Raw genomic sequence first — 13,788 nt, forward strand, 5'->3', positions numbered from 1 at the left:
ATTCATCTACTAACAAGTATTGTGTGTGTATCAAAGCCTGATATATATTATTCCTCTGTAACTATTAAAAACACGTCAGCGAGCCACACCGCTGCACTGTTGATGTTCTTCCATCACCATGAACACACACACACACTATAGTTTATTTTCAATCCTGCACACACACACCGTCCTGCTGCCAGAAATACTCACTAAAGCACCAAATGTGGATTCATCCGCTGCCGAAAATAGTCCCCAACAAATTCACCATTTTCGTCATTTGAGTTTTGTTGTTTTTGGTTTTTTCATTGGATTTGTTAACAGTAACACAAAAGTATAGAATATTTACAGCCTTACCCTTTAAAACTGATCTATTAATCTGATCTGAACGCTCCCATTTGGGCATTTTTCTATTGTATATTAATTCTGAGTGATTTCACGTGTAATTATTCAAGCTAAACACTGTAAATTACAATAAAACTCTGTATTATAATTAAGCTACGTGGAGTGTGTGGATCTTTGGGCTAAATTTGACCTTGTAGCTTTAATTCATGAGAAAGTACATTTGAAAAAGCTACTAAAATAAAAAAAAAAAAGACCTGTTGGCAGTTCAACTGTTAAATACTTTACACATGGAACATCTGGTTATGAACAACATGGACGCTTTGTGAGCGAGAAGAACAGACGTGTAGAAATTCTGCAAAGATCCTGAACAGGAGGAGTGTAAAAGTTCACCAAACGCCTAAACGTCTATTGGACACCAAACCATCGTGCAGGCTGGAGAGGCTGATATCATTATATTAACAGTTTCGGCTACTTGTGGACCAGTTGTGATGTTTTTGCTTGGCTACGTGTCAATAAATCAGCCCCTCATCTCCTGCGACTACAAGTTTGATAAGCTCAACATGTAATAACCGATGACCGAATACAACAAATGACATTCCAGCTCATTACCTCATTATCTAAATAGTTATTCGGTCATAGTTTTGTAATAAAAGTGTTGTAAAAATTTACTGTTCACACACTTTGTTACCTTTGATGTAACATTTTTGTCAGTGGCTCAAACAGACTTTGAATTTTATGACCAAACGCTTAATTTTTCCTCCGTCCTCCGACCATTTGGTCAAAGTTTTATGACGTCTGGTTCATATAAATTAAGTCTTTTTTACATTTTTTTGTCCGTGCTTTTGTGTTTGAGTCAAACTTATATAAAACAGACCTGCAGACTTTCCTGTTTTGCTCATAATTCAGCCACAGAACATGACTGAGAGGCTCTGATGGGGTTAATTCTGTCCCACCACCGTAGTGTAAACACAATAATGGCCATTAAGGAAGAAGTATGTTACACAGAATTTAAGGAAAAGTGTTGAAAAAAAACAAAAAACTGCTGAATAGTGATCAAAAACTGGGCTACTTTTATGATGACTGGGCGAGTCGAAGGCTCTGATTAGCTTTATATTTATTATTATTATTTAGTTTTATCTTCTCATCTCAGCAAGAAAGTGAAAAACACATTTCCCAAAATGTCAAATCAGTCCTTTAAACCATCCCAAGCAAATAAATATCTACATCGTGCAGTAATGTACTGACATCAGCTGAATACTTTATATTTGAAGAGTCCAGTGAAAAAGGGAGACCTGCCAGCTGAGAACACTGAATCATGTAAACCAGTCGAGTTTATGGACAAATTCAAGCTGTCTTTTAATTCTTAAGTCTATTTATATTAGCTAAAGATATTTCCTTAACAAACGTCTATATACATGTGTATTTAAACAAACAGAATATACCTGTAGGTATCTGCAAAAAACCTTTTGAATTATTTAGACATTTACATGATCGTTTGGTAACAATTTACAGTTCACATCTTTAGCATTTATTAGCAGTTTATATATATATATATATATATATATATATATATATATTATTAGCAAATTTAAGTCTATATTAAGATCTTCATGAAAAATAGTGTTGATGAGATGGACACCGTGACTCCTCAGGTTGTTGTAAGTCAACTTAAAGAAACATTTTAACACTTTATTTCCCCCTATAGAGCATTTATGAGCAGCATATGAACATTTAATAAATGTTTAGAACACACTATAATGTAGTTATAAGCAAATAAGGACATTTCAAGTGTATTAATGTACAGTATTTGTAATTTTTTGTATTTGTAAATTCATTATCCGTTTATAGAGCAGCAAACATTAAGAGTCATAGTTCCTGACAAAAAAAATAAATAAACACTTATATCTGCTTACAACTACATTATAGTGTGTTATAATCCATTTATTAAATGTATATATATATACTGATCATAAATGCTAAATTGGGGGACTAAAGCGTTGCCTATAACTCAAATGTATTATGTATCCTAAATATTAAAAAATACTACATATGATAAAAACAAACCCCCCAAAAAAGCATAAAAAACAGAAGTAAATTATACATTTAAGCAGTTTCTGTATTCCTATGTGATACTTTTAGTCTGTATGTTTAACAGCAGGTTAAACAGTAAATATATATTTAAAAAAAAAAAAAAAGTAAAATTCTCCCATGTCAAACCATTTTTTTTTTTTTTTAGAAACAAATTGAATCAAAACCCAAAGAAAAGCCAACTGAACCATGAGTTTGGTAAACCCTTACACTCCCACTGAACAACGGCAGACTGTGAATGTTTTTAACGGATGAAATCAAATCCCACTTCAAGAGAAGAATTTTTTTTTGTTTGTTTTTTTTTGTTTTTTTTAAAAGGGCTTGTAATTTGCATCTCATAGTTCTTGTTGATCCCGAGGGCTCTGGGGCCATAAATATATATATATATAAGTATTGCTAAGTATCTAACAACTAATTAAGAAAAAAGCAGTATAAAAATGCAGAGCATTAACTACCACCTGCATGCTGTAGAAGCATTGGTCTATAGGTAATACAAAATGTACAAAATAAATGTGCTGCAAAACAACCAGAATGTTTCATATACATATATAAATAAAAGTACAGGTGTCACCTGACGAGGCAGATGGACCTCAGTTGAAATGTGATAAGTACCCTATTGATCCCCCCCCTTTAACACATAACCCCCATCCAGCTTCCTCGACACTGGAACGAGAAGGGTACACATTCTGTTTCTAAGGCATTTTTTGTACACTAGCTAACGAGAAACACGAGTGTTACTGTACGTTTCCCTTTTTTCCTTTTTTTTTTTTTTTTTTTCTTCCTCTCTCTCGAGGATCAGTGTTTGAGCCACGGGTGAGCCGCGATGGAGGCTTTACTGCGGTCGCCGTAGTCGTAGAGCAACTCCTCGCCCTCGTCGATGTCTCGAGAGGCGACGAGGATGAGGTGAGGGACGCCGTTGATGTCGTGGAGTTTGGTTTGGCAGTTTCCATTTTTACTGTGATTGATCAACCTACCCATTCGATCAGTCTCTTTCGTGGCGTCCACGCTGTTAAAAAAAAAAAAAAACAGAGATAAAAACACACCGTTCACATCAGTCTTTATACTAGAAAACGTTTCACACACACGTACTTCCTCCTGGAACAACGTACAGAAGGACCTGAAATGATCAGAGCTGGTTACTGTGCTCTTGGTCAATGTGGTTGCTCTTAAATGTTTTGCTGAAATAGTTTTAGAAAATTGTTCCTGTTTATCTTAAACGCACAATATGTAATTTCAGCCGCTAGGCGTCTCAATCAAAACAATAACAAAAGACGGAGTGTGATGACGGTGTGAAGTAGCAAGGGATCATGGGAGTTGTTGTCTTTGTTGTTAAATAACCAGCTTCACCGGGATAGGATTACTCCAGTGTTCATCATTCGGGATGTTTTTATCCGCAGAGGTCTCCTCCTCTCCAGAACAAACTGACCCGTATATTACAGGTAAAAACACTGAATAAAGCTGTTTCACCTAAAAAAAAAAAAATCAATATTTCTCCGACGATGTTTGGTGACCACCAGACTTCCTGGAGGGGCTGTTAGCCGAGCTGCTGCTAACGTTTGCCCAGTTTATTTCTCTGATAACTTAAGATCCAGACGTCCAATGACTAAAATCCTTCTTCCGGCTAAAAGATATAGTTAAAAACCACCTAAATTTATCATGAAAATGTGGCTTAAAACTGAATAAAAGTCAATTTATAACAGTTTCTGTGGAACAACCACAACGTCGATGTATAAGTTACTCTTTGGTAGAGGGGGTATGACGGCATTGACAGGCGACCAAATGAAACGGTCCGTTACTTTGATTAAATTACAGATTTCTCTGGGTTTGAAAATGGTTGGAAACATTTGGGGTAAACAAAATATATAACATAGGTCTAGTTGTGTTTAGACATTTTAATGTGGAATAATTACATATTATAGCTTTAACTGGATTTCTTGTGTTCACTCGTTTGTAGTGTTGACAGTTATATTTGTCTATTTATGTTGTTTGTATTTATTGTTGTATCCATGTTTACGATGCTCTGTTGGTCAGGTCACTCTTGAAAAAGAGATTTTAATCTCACTGAGATTTTTTTTTTACCAAGTTAAATGAAGGATAAGAGATGATGCTGAGATTAATTTCAACATTTTCCCAGTGAAATCATTTCTTCAAAAAGGCAGAAATGATTATTATTGTACTGCTCTCCACCAGCTGAAACGTTATAATTCAATTATAAATATTATTATAATTCAAGATTTTTAAGGCTACATCCACATTAATATGTTTTCGTTTTAAAACGCATAACTTTTGTTAAGTTTACGAATCCCTAAAATGATCGCTGCGTCATAAAATCATGAAAATTGTCAACAAAAAGCCAGAAACAGATAAAACCAACAGGTTTAAACAGAACTTCACAACACTTTTAACTGTCATGTTTAAGCTGTTAGTAGCTTTCAGTAAGTAAATGTGAAATTGCTTTAAAAACTCTGCATATTTCCAGCTGTTATAACTTTCAGAGGGAGTTTTTATTGGCAATGATATTTGAAAAGTGTCTTTATCAACAAGTCTGAACTGAACTGATAAAAGTCTCAGGTGCAAAGTTTGTTTACCAGTACAGTCTTTTAAGTCCTAAATCTTTGTTTGCATTTCAGTTTTTGGTAAATAATAAACTTCTCTGTGATTCCAGCTGGAGGATGTTGTCCATTAATACATTATATTTAAATGTAGAGGAGATGCATTTGTTTATCGTACCAGTATGTTTTGCAGAGGTACTGGAAGTAGTACATGTAGCAGCCGGTTGCAGGGTTTTGAGCGTATTCGGCTTCCCTCTTCTTGGCGTCCGTGATCTGCAGCAGGTCTCCGTGGTACTCCACCACATACTCGCCTTTCTGGAAACACCGAGTGGCAAACACTGCTCTCCCCTTTCCTTCTATATACTGCACCTTTAAAGAAGTACGAGAAGTTGCTGAAAGAGTTGTCAAATGTGCTTTCAATGTAAGTGATGGAGGACAAAATCCACATTTAGTTGATGTGAAGCTTATATGAGGCTTCATCAGTCTGAGTTAGTCATCTCAAGTGGATATCTGACACATTTACAGTCTTTATAGCATCAAATTCCCTCTTTGTGTTTCCCTGTTGAGCTGCAGGTGGAAGTATAGTAACAAAAAGAGGGACTTTGGCACTAAAAAGACTGTAACGTTGAAAGATATCTACTTGATTTAACTCATTTGGACGCTGAAGCTTCATATTAGCTTCAGATAAAGTTTATGAAGGGATCTTCTAATGGTCAGTATGAACAGGAGGAATGATTACAGCAAGAAAAACACGTTTCGATGTTCATTTGGGCTCCTGACTGTTGTTTTAAGACAGATTTGAAGAATTGTGAACTCGTCCTTTAAGCCTATTTTGACCAGGACCGGGCCAGTCTGCAGGAAGACGTTTCCATGGTAACAATAGCCCGCTTTAGTCGGTCATGTTGCTTTATAAACAAGCAGCAGATATTTTTAGAGATAAAGGCAGAAAACAGAGCGTACCTCCATTCCTTCCTCTATTCCGTTTGTGATGAGGTCGTCTATGGCCTTCTTTTGTTCACACTGAAACAAAACACAACATGAGACGGTGTTACTGAAAAACAGCAGGTCAGATTTCTCTCACACACACACACACACACACACACACACACACACACACACACACACACACACACACAGTACATCTGTATACTCATCCCAAAACATCTACAGCAGAAAATAAAACAATGTAAACAAGCAGCACAAACAGGATCAGAGAAACAGCTGCTCCAATTATATTTTGAATGGCTAACCAAACCAGCATGACAGGGTTGCAAATAACAATTATTTTCTCGATTATTTGGTCTATAAAATGTCAGAAAATAGTGAAAAATGAGAGTCAGAGTCAAAGGCGATGTCTTCATATGTCTTGTTTTGTCCAAAACCCAAAGATAATCAGTTTATTCATGTATTACTCAAAGAAAAGCGTTAAATCAGCACATTTGAGAAGCTGTAACCTGCTAACATTTGGCATTTTTATTTAAAAAAAATGACTCAATAATCGATTATTACTGAAGCTCAACAATCTGATCATAATGAAATGCTTTGTTTTATAAATCTTACCTTTATCTCCGTTTTACTTTTTCTTGAGCTTCGTCTTATTGGAAAGAAGTCGGTAACCTTTTGGTTTTGAAGGGTTTTCCCAAGACTGTGAAAAAAAAACAAACAAGAATGAAACATTTATGACAAGTTATCAAACTATCATGTTGTTTGATAAGGTTTATTAAAAAAAAAAAAAAAGCACCAGTAACGGGGCCGTGCGTACAATCTGGGTGTGGATTTCTTGTCTTTGACCCTGTTGCGGACTCGACTCCTCTGCTGGCCGTGCGGAGCTCTTCTGTTGTTGGTCTGGTAAGACGTGTGAGACAAGCTGTTGCCGAGTGGCTGGGGGAGTTCGGCTGGCGAGCGGAGGAAGGTCTGAGAGCGGTGGAGCTGCGGAGGTGACGGCTGTTCATCTGACCAGCAGGGTGAACACTGGATGAAGCTGCTCTCCATCTCTGTGAATTCAGAGTTTGAGTCTTTCGTCGTAGCGCTGATGGTGTTTATTCTCCTGCCTGGAGAGGAAGAACATTTTAAAAAATAAAGTTTTATGCTTGGTTGGTGTATCGATTAAAGCAAAAGTGTTCCTAATATTTTGTCTCCCTCAGTTCAACTCACTTTATTATCTATTTAACAGTATAATAATATAAACTGCATACAAAAATGTAAACTGTACATACTTATCATGCTTTATGTCATTGCAATAAACCATGCAGCTACTGTATTGCTAGCATGCTAAAACTCATATTTTGATTTCAAAAGAAACAGTATTTCTGATTCAAGTAATATTCTAACATATGTCTTATTCAAATCACTCATTTCTTAAATTTTTTTGCAACTTCTTCTGGGATCAGCAGGCACATGTCACATGTTTGCTTTGATAACTCAATATTGACAAATCTGATTGATTTACAATAAAAAGTGTCATTTATGTAACAAGCAGCTTCATTGGAAGAAACATCAAAAGTTGCAAGTGGGCTTAATAGGGTTTATGTTAATGTAGTGGACAAAATATTAGGAACCTTATTTAATATAATGCATCACCAGCACCGCCCAGTACGACCTCAATAATTAACATAAAGTAGAATCATCATCTTTCTGACAATGTCAACAAAAACTGAAAATGTAGAAGCTTCGTTAGAGTAGGATTTATTATGGCAGAGCTGTTGTGTTGGATTAGACTACACAGGTTTACTTTAATGAAGTGACCTGTGACTGTATGTTGACTTTGTATTTAAGCTGTTTGAGAAATTTACAATGTAGCACAAAGTCCAGAGGTTGTAATCATGGATGTATAAAGAGAACTAGATACGGCGTCGGAGGCGGAGCCCTGTTGTTCATTCCTATGAAAGTTGCTCAGCGGCGCATGAAGCCTAAAAAGTTAAACTTCTTCCTAATCTGTACGGCCCACAGAGCAAACACACGAGTGACTTTCTTTTAGGCTTTTGAAATGTGATCGGACCGAACGGATCAAATTCTAATAGTGAGACGAGTCATTTGGCGGACGCTAAAAAAAAAAAAAGACATCTCTTTCACAATGTAAGTCTATGGGGGAAAAAGTCTTTTTGGGCCAGCGTGCATCACGTGACGTTGTAATTACTCAGTTTGGCCGCTATGTCAAATTAGCTTCAAAGCCCGGCACTCTTCCTGTTTCCAGTTCTCTTTATACATCCGTGGTTGTGATGTTGTAGAACAACAAGCTAACGAAGCTGTGAACTGAACCGCGTTCCTGCACATGCTCAGTGGCGTCTGCCTTACACAGAACTACTCTTGTGGGACTAAAAATGTGATCGCAGTCTTTGGAGCTGTTTTTAAACAAGCTAGCGTGACCGAACTCTCATGAGATTTGTTGACAATAAGAGAAACATTATTTCAAATTTGCATGACGTGTTTGCTCTCCTGTGGAGCGTTTACACACTACAACCACTCTGTAGAGCAGCAAGCACAGACACTCACCTTCTCCCTGCCTCTGAGCGTCGTTCAACTGGGAGAAAACTGGAGAGCACCGGTCCTCCTGTGTCAGTTTGATCGTCTGTTCATCGTGAACTGGTGATATGGACTTGGTGCAGCTTAAGACAGTGACTGAATGGCTGTTGCATACAATTTCCTGTGAATGCAGGAAGGAAAATAAAACATTTTAAGTCAAGTACTGAAGGCGTGGTTAAAAACGCTAGAAGAGCTTCGATTCTCCATAAAATAAAGTCAGAGCAACAGAGACACAATTAACACGGTGAAAACTCTAAAGAGAAATACATAAATCAAATAAATTAAGAAAGAAAAAATGAGGAACCGCTGCAGCCGTTCACAAGACATCACTCTAAACTAATCCTCTCAGATCTGTCTGATAAAGACAGAGACTCGCGTCTTTTTAAAATACATATTTTTTGTTTGTTTGTTTGTTTGTTTGTTTGTTTGTTTGTTTTTTTAAGATCTACGGGTGGCTATAACGCTTCAAGACACGCAGCAAAGCACCAACAAAGGCAGGGAAGAAGAAGAAGAATAGCTAGTAAACGTGGATGTGGACGATACAGGTTTCAAAATGTTAAAAATGTATTTAATGCTTCTGTTGGACTCAAAGGATACAACACACTGAGTTTGTTTACAAGAAAGGCTGCAATTAATCTGTCAATTATTATTTTCTCAATTAATGGATTGGACCATGAACTGCTTACAGCCTGCAGTAAAGCCTAAAATTTATTAGTTTCTAAAACAAACATATTTAATTTACTGTCGTATTTGATGAAGAAAAACTGCAAATCCTCATGAGAACGTTTGACCTTTTTAATGGAAAAAAAACCCACTTAAAACAATTAATCGATTAGTAAAATTAGAGCCCGACCGATATATCAGTCAGCCGATATCACAGATATATCGGTATCAGCATTTATATTATCCAATATGTGCTGATATATTTTTTATTTTTAAAGTTATATAGGCAGCATTTTGTGCATATTTGATCCTTTTTCTTAATTCAAGTTTTATTGGATGTGTTTGTTTTATTTATAATTATTAAATTCTCAGTGAAGTTTACTGTTAAACTGTAAGATATCATATCTCCATTACATATCTTATCACAAGTGTTTGATAACCACATTTGAGGGATCATTGCAAAAAATGTGTGTTAATGTATATATCTGTATATATAAGATTATCGGCCAATATGTCGATATAGTTTTTTACAACCTAATATCAGTATCGGCCCCAAAACTCCAGTATCAGTCGGGCCTTAAATACAATAGTTTCCATTGATACAGAATAATATCATATACAGAGATTTCTACTTCAGCTTTTTCATGAGTATTAGTAAAGTCACAGTCGACCTGGATCCTGGTTCGTATGTGACAACGTGTTAAATGATGTTAGTAAAAGCATTTATTGATCAATCTGAGCAACCAACATCCCAAAGATGTGTTACACAAACATATTCAAAGATTTTCTGCTGCTTGTGTCATTGTGTTTTATAAATCACTGAATCCTTTTATGTCTGACGTTTATGTAAAACATCCGAGTTTTATTACTGTGATGTTCGGTATTCAAGTGTTCATGACGTGAACTCCGCCTTTGATCACAGACTTTAAAGTGATGAAGGAGGATTGTTTCTGGCGTGTTCTTCATCAGCTACGTTCGCTTTGATGTCTTCAGACGGAGCTTTAAATTTAGAAATGTAAAATTAAATCTAACATATCTAATCAAAATCACCTTAAACGCCTGACTGTTTTTAGCTTCGGGCTTTCAGATTTTTTTTCGCTGGTCTTTGCTGTTGAGTCTAGTTTAAAGGATCGTTGCATATCACACTGAACAAGATCGGTCTGTTGAAATCTTCGTCACGTATTCGTTTTGAGGCACGTCAGATGAATCAACGTCTGGTGAATCGAGTCGCTAATGATGTAAAAAGAAGACATATGGATAAGAGAGGAGACACGTGAACAAGTCATTCATTTATGCTTGAATAGACTGAAATTATTACATCGATTGTCAAAGTAGTTGCACTAGTTGCTCTACTTCAGTTTGCTTGTTTTGTCCGACCAGCTGTCAAAAACCTCAAGATATTCAATTTATTGTCATATATGACAAAGAAAAACAGCAAATAGTCACATTTGAGACACTGAAATCAAAGAATGTTTGGCATTTTTGCTTGAATAATAACTGAAATTATTAACTATCAAAATAGTTGGATTCATTTTCTTTTGATTTATTGGCTTACTGTTGCAGCTCTACTTATACGTTTGTTTTGTCTGTATAATAGTACATAACCTTGATCAATTTACTGTCATGTATGACAAAGAAAAATAGCAAATAGTCACATCTGAGAGGCTGAAACCAAAGACTATTTGGCATTTTTGTTTGAATTATGACTCAAAACAATTAATCAATCAAAAGTGAGATTTCCTCTGAAACTTGAACTTCCCTGAATAAATAAAGATTGTTTCTTTTTTGTTTGTTTTATTTTTTTTATTCACGCTGAAACCAAGAAGACCAAAAAGCAAGAATTTTTGGCATTTTTGCTTGAATCACAAATGGATTATCTAAATGGTTGAGGATTAATGTTCTGTCAATCAATTAATTTTTGCAGCTCTATTTTGATTTAGTTGTTGTGTCTAAGAGCCCAAACAAACAAACAAACAAAAAAACAGGCACATTTGAGAGGCTGGCACCAAAGAATGTTTGGCATTTTTACTTGAATAATGACTGAAATTATGAATCGATTATATGAAGATTTATTTTCTTTCAATGAATCGACTAATCATAGAAAACAGACCCTGCAAACTCTGTGGGCCTTTGCTCATTACGGGCCAGTTATCCTGCTTTATGAACAGAAACACACCGATAAAAGTATCCAGAATAACACTTCATTTCATAACTGATCAAATGTATCGATCACAGCTCTGGTGCCAGTCATCACTGGTGTGGGTGGGGCTGTGGGGCTGTGGGGAGGAGACCATGCTGGCTTCACACCCACATCAGCTCAGTCCCTTTAACAACCACACACACACACACAGGCCCATTGGCTCAATATCCACTCAGCGTGATTCAAAAAATACATTTAAACAAATGCTTTTAAACGTTAAAACCCTGCCAGGACAAATCTATCCATTTGTTGACCCCGTTTAATATCAGAAAATACAGTTACGTCTTTATCTGGCAGCACATGCAGCATTCATTACTAGCTAATGTTAGCTAAGCACTCTTAAACATGGAGGCTCTCATTTAAAGCTGCTGTTAACTAAACTACAATCAAAAATGCAATTAAACTTAAATATTAATATTTCTGACACACCCTCGCATATAGAAGCGCCTTGGTTTGTTTCTAAAAGGGAGTAATAATCCACTTTAAGCTAGCTTTCGCTACTTAACCCCTATGTTTGGCACGGTGGTGGTGATGCCCTGACAGGCAAACTTACCCCGTTCATGTCCGACTTGTTTTCGTGGCTCCTCGCTCTCGTTTCGGGGATAAAAAAAATGTAAATGAAGTCTCCAGCCAGTTCAGAGATTTTAAAAAAACCCTGCCCTGCCGTCCCGACACGGAGGCTCCTTCCACTGTGGTTGTGAGCCCGTCTGTTGTGTTTTTAAAGTGCCTGCAGCTCAACCGATGCAGCGTCCACAGCTCCGCTCCGCCATTTTTCAACATGTAAATGAAGGAGACGCGAAGCAATGTCGCCTCCTGCAGGCCGACAGCGGTACTGTGCGTTTTAAAGGACAGGTTCACAGTCTTATATATTATATTTATTTATTATTTATTTATATTAAAACAACAGTCAGGTGTCCATATGAGCAGTGAAAGAGCTTTCCCTCGCTGTAATCATTCCTCCTGTTCGTACTGGCTATTAAAAGATACGCCTTTAAATGTGCTTTCAGTGTAAGCGATGGAGGCCCAAAACCCACAAATCTGTGCAAAAATGCATTTAAAAGTTGATGTGAAGCTTATATGAGGCTTCAGCAGTCTGAGTTAGTCATATGAAGTGGATATCTGCCACATTTCAGCATCAAATTCTGTCATTGTGTTTCCCTAGACAGTGTTTCCCAAGATCAATATTTGACAAAGATAATTAAAAGTTTTTTTCTGTGTCATATATGGATGTTTGACCATTGATCAGACAAAACAGGACATTTGAGGAGGTTGCCTTGAGCTTTAAGAAACTATAGCAGGCTTTTTTTTTTTTTTTAAATCTATTTTCTGACATTTTTTAGACAAAACAATTAACCAAGAAAATAATCAATCTTGCTTAATATCTGTTTTTGTTGTTTTATTTTTGCCTCTGTAGCACCTGCAACTAATTGATTGTTTTCATTATTAATTAACCTGCCGATTATTTTCTCATTTAATTATTTAGTCGTTTAGTCTATGAAATAAACACTAATGTCTTCAGCTTGCTAATTTTGTCTAAAATGTTAAGATATTCAATATACTGTCATATATGAACTAAAAAAACAGCAAATTGTCAGTCATTTAATAATTCATTGACTATCAAAAAAGTTGGCGATTAATTTTCTGTCGACTGACTCATCGATTAATCGACTAATCGTTGCAGCTCTGATCAAAATCTGGTTAAGACTCTTCTCTTTCCTTTCCAAACTGACCAGGAGGAGAGTCCTGGAGGACAAAATGACTCTGAGCAATTTGAGCTCCCAGTGTTCAGAAGAAAATGATGCTTCGGTTACATTTTACAGGTTTAAATATAAAACATCCAGCTTAAATATACTCTGTCAATCTCTCTATCTCTCTCTCACACACACACACACACACACACACACACAGAGTCACTTTTGTGTAACCGACTTTCATCTTAACACCAGGTTCTTGGCTGACAAGGGAGACACGGTGCATATAGCAACTGCTGCTTTGTTACTTCACATGACTCACATGACTTCTAAGCTAGTATTGACCAGAGGGCATGTAGGAGACTCGGAAGCAAAGTAGGAGATTGTATTGATTGATGAGACTTCAGTTGAGCTGTATCACACCTCACGTCAGCCTGGGAGTACTGGGATGTTTCTGCAGTAGCACATGGAGGGTTTGTAGATGTAAAGGAGGAACATAAATGCAGCAAAATACAGAAAAATCTGCAAGATAACTGCAACTTGGGAGACTTATTTTCCAGCATTAAAGGTGAAATGCAATTCATGCACTGTTTTGTGTTTTATAGTGTAATTTTTTCCCCCATGTTGCCAAAAGTAAATTTTCTGTTGACCAGTTTAATTAAAAGAATCCTAATTACATCCACTGTCACAGACATAGAAAGTAGATTTTCTCCTTTATTGTGAAAAATTCAAGTACTGGTTTACTCTC

General features: G+C 36.4%; 1 protein-coding gene across 2 annotated transcripts; it reads right to left on the reverse strand.

Moving 5' to 3' along the window:
* Nucleotides 1–3,156: 3,156 nt before the first annotated feature.
* Nucleotides 3,157–12,166, reverse strand: kmt5aa (lysine methyltransferase 5Aa). Of its 2 annotated transcripts, none has more exons than XM_044333507.1 (7): nt 11,903–12,166; nt 8,457–8,607; nt 6,706–7,015; nt 6,525–6,609; nt 5,925–5,984; nt 5,143–5,333; nt 3,157–3,418 (listed from the first exon to the last, which is right to left on the reverse strand). In XM_044333507.1, the coding sequence occupies exons 1-7, from the start codon at nt 11,909–11,911 to the stop codon at nt 3,208–3,210; spliced, it is 1,017 nt and encodes a 338-aa protein (XP_044189442.1). In that variant the 5' UTR covers nt 11,912–12,166; the 3' UTR covers nt 3,157–3,207. The 2 variants fall into 2 exon arrangements, with proteins under 2 accessions (XP_044189442.1, XP_044189443.1); XM_044333508.1 differs by having other exon boundaries at nt 6,727–7,015; nt 11,903–12,164.
* Between the last annotated feature and the right edge of the window lie 1,622 nt (nt 12,167–13,788).

The sequence above is a fragment of the Thunnus albacares genome, chromosome 18 (assembly GCF_914725855.1).
Source record: "Thunnus albacares chromosome 18, fThuAlb1.1, whole genome shotgun sequence".
NCBI lineage: Eukaryota > Metazoa > Chordata > Actinopteri > Scombriformes > Scombridae > Thunnus > Thunnus albacares.

Coding starts and splice junctions, on each gene's coding strand:
- kmt5aa (XM_044333507.1), bottom strand. Junction 5,334..5,924: donor GAATAGAGGAAGGAATGGAG/GTACGCTCTGTT, acceptor ACTTCTTTAAAG/GTGCAGTATATAGAAGGAAA. Junction 3,419..5,142: donor TACCTCTGCAAAACATACTG/GTACGATAAACA, acceptor TTTTTTTAACAG/CGTGGACGCCACGAAAGAGA.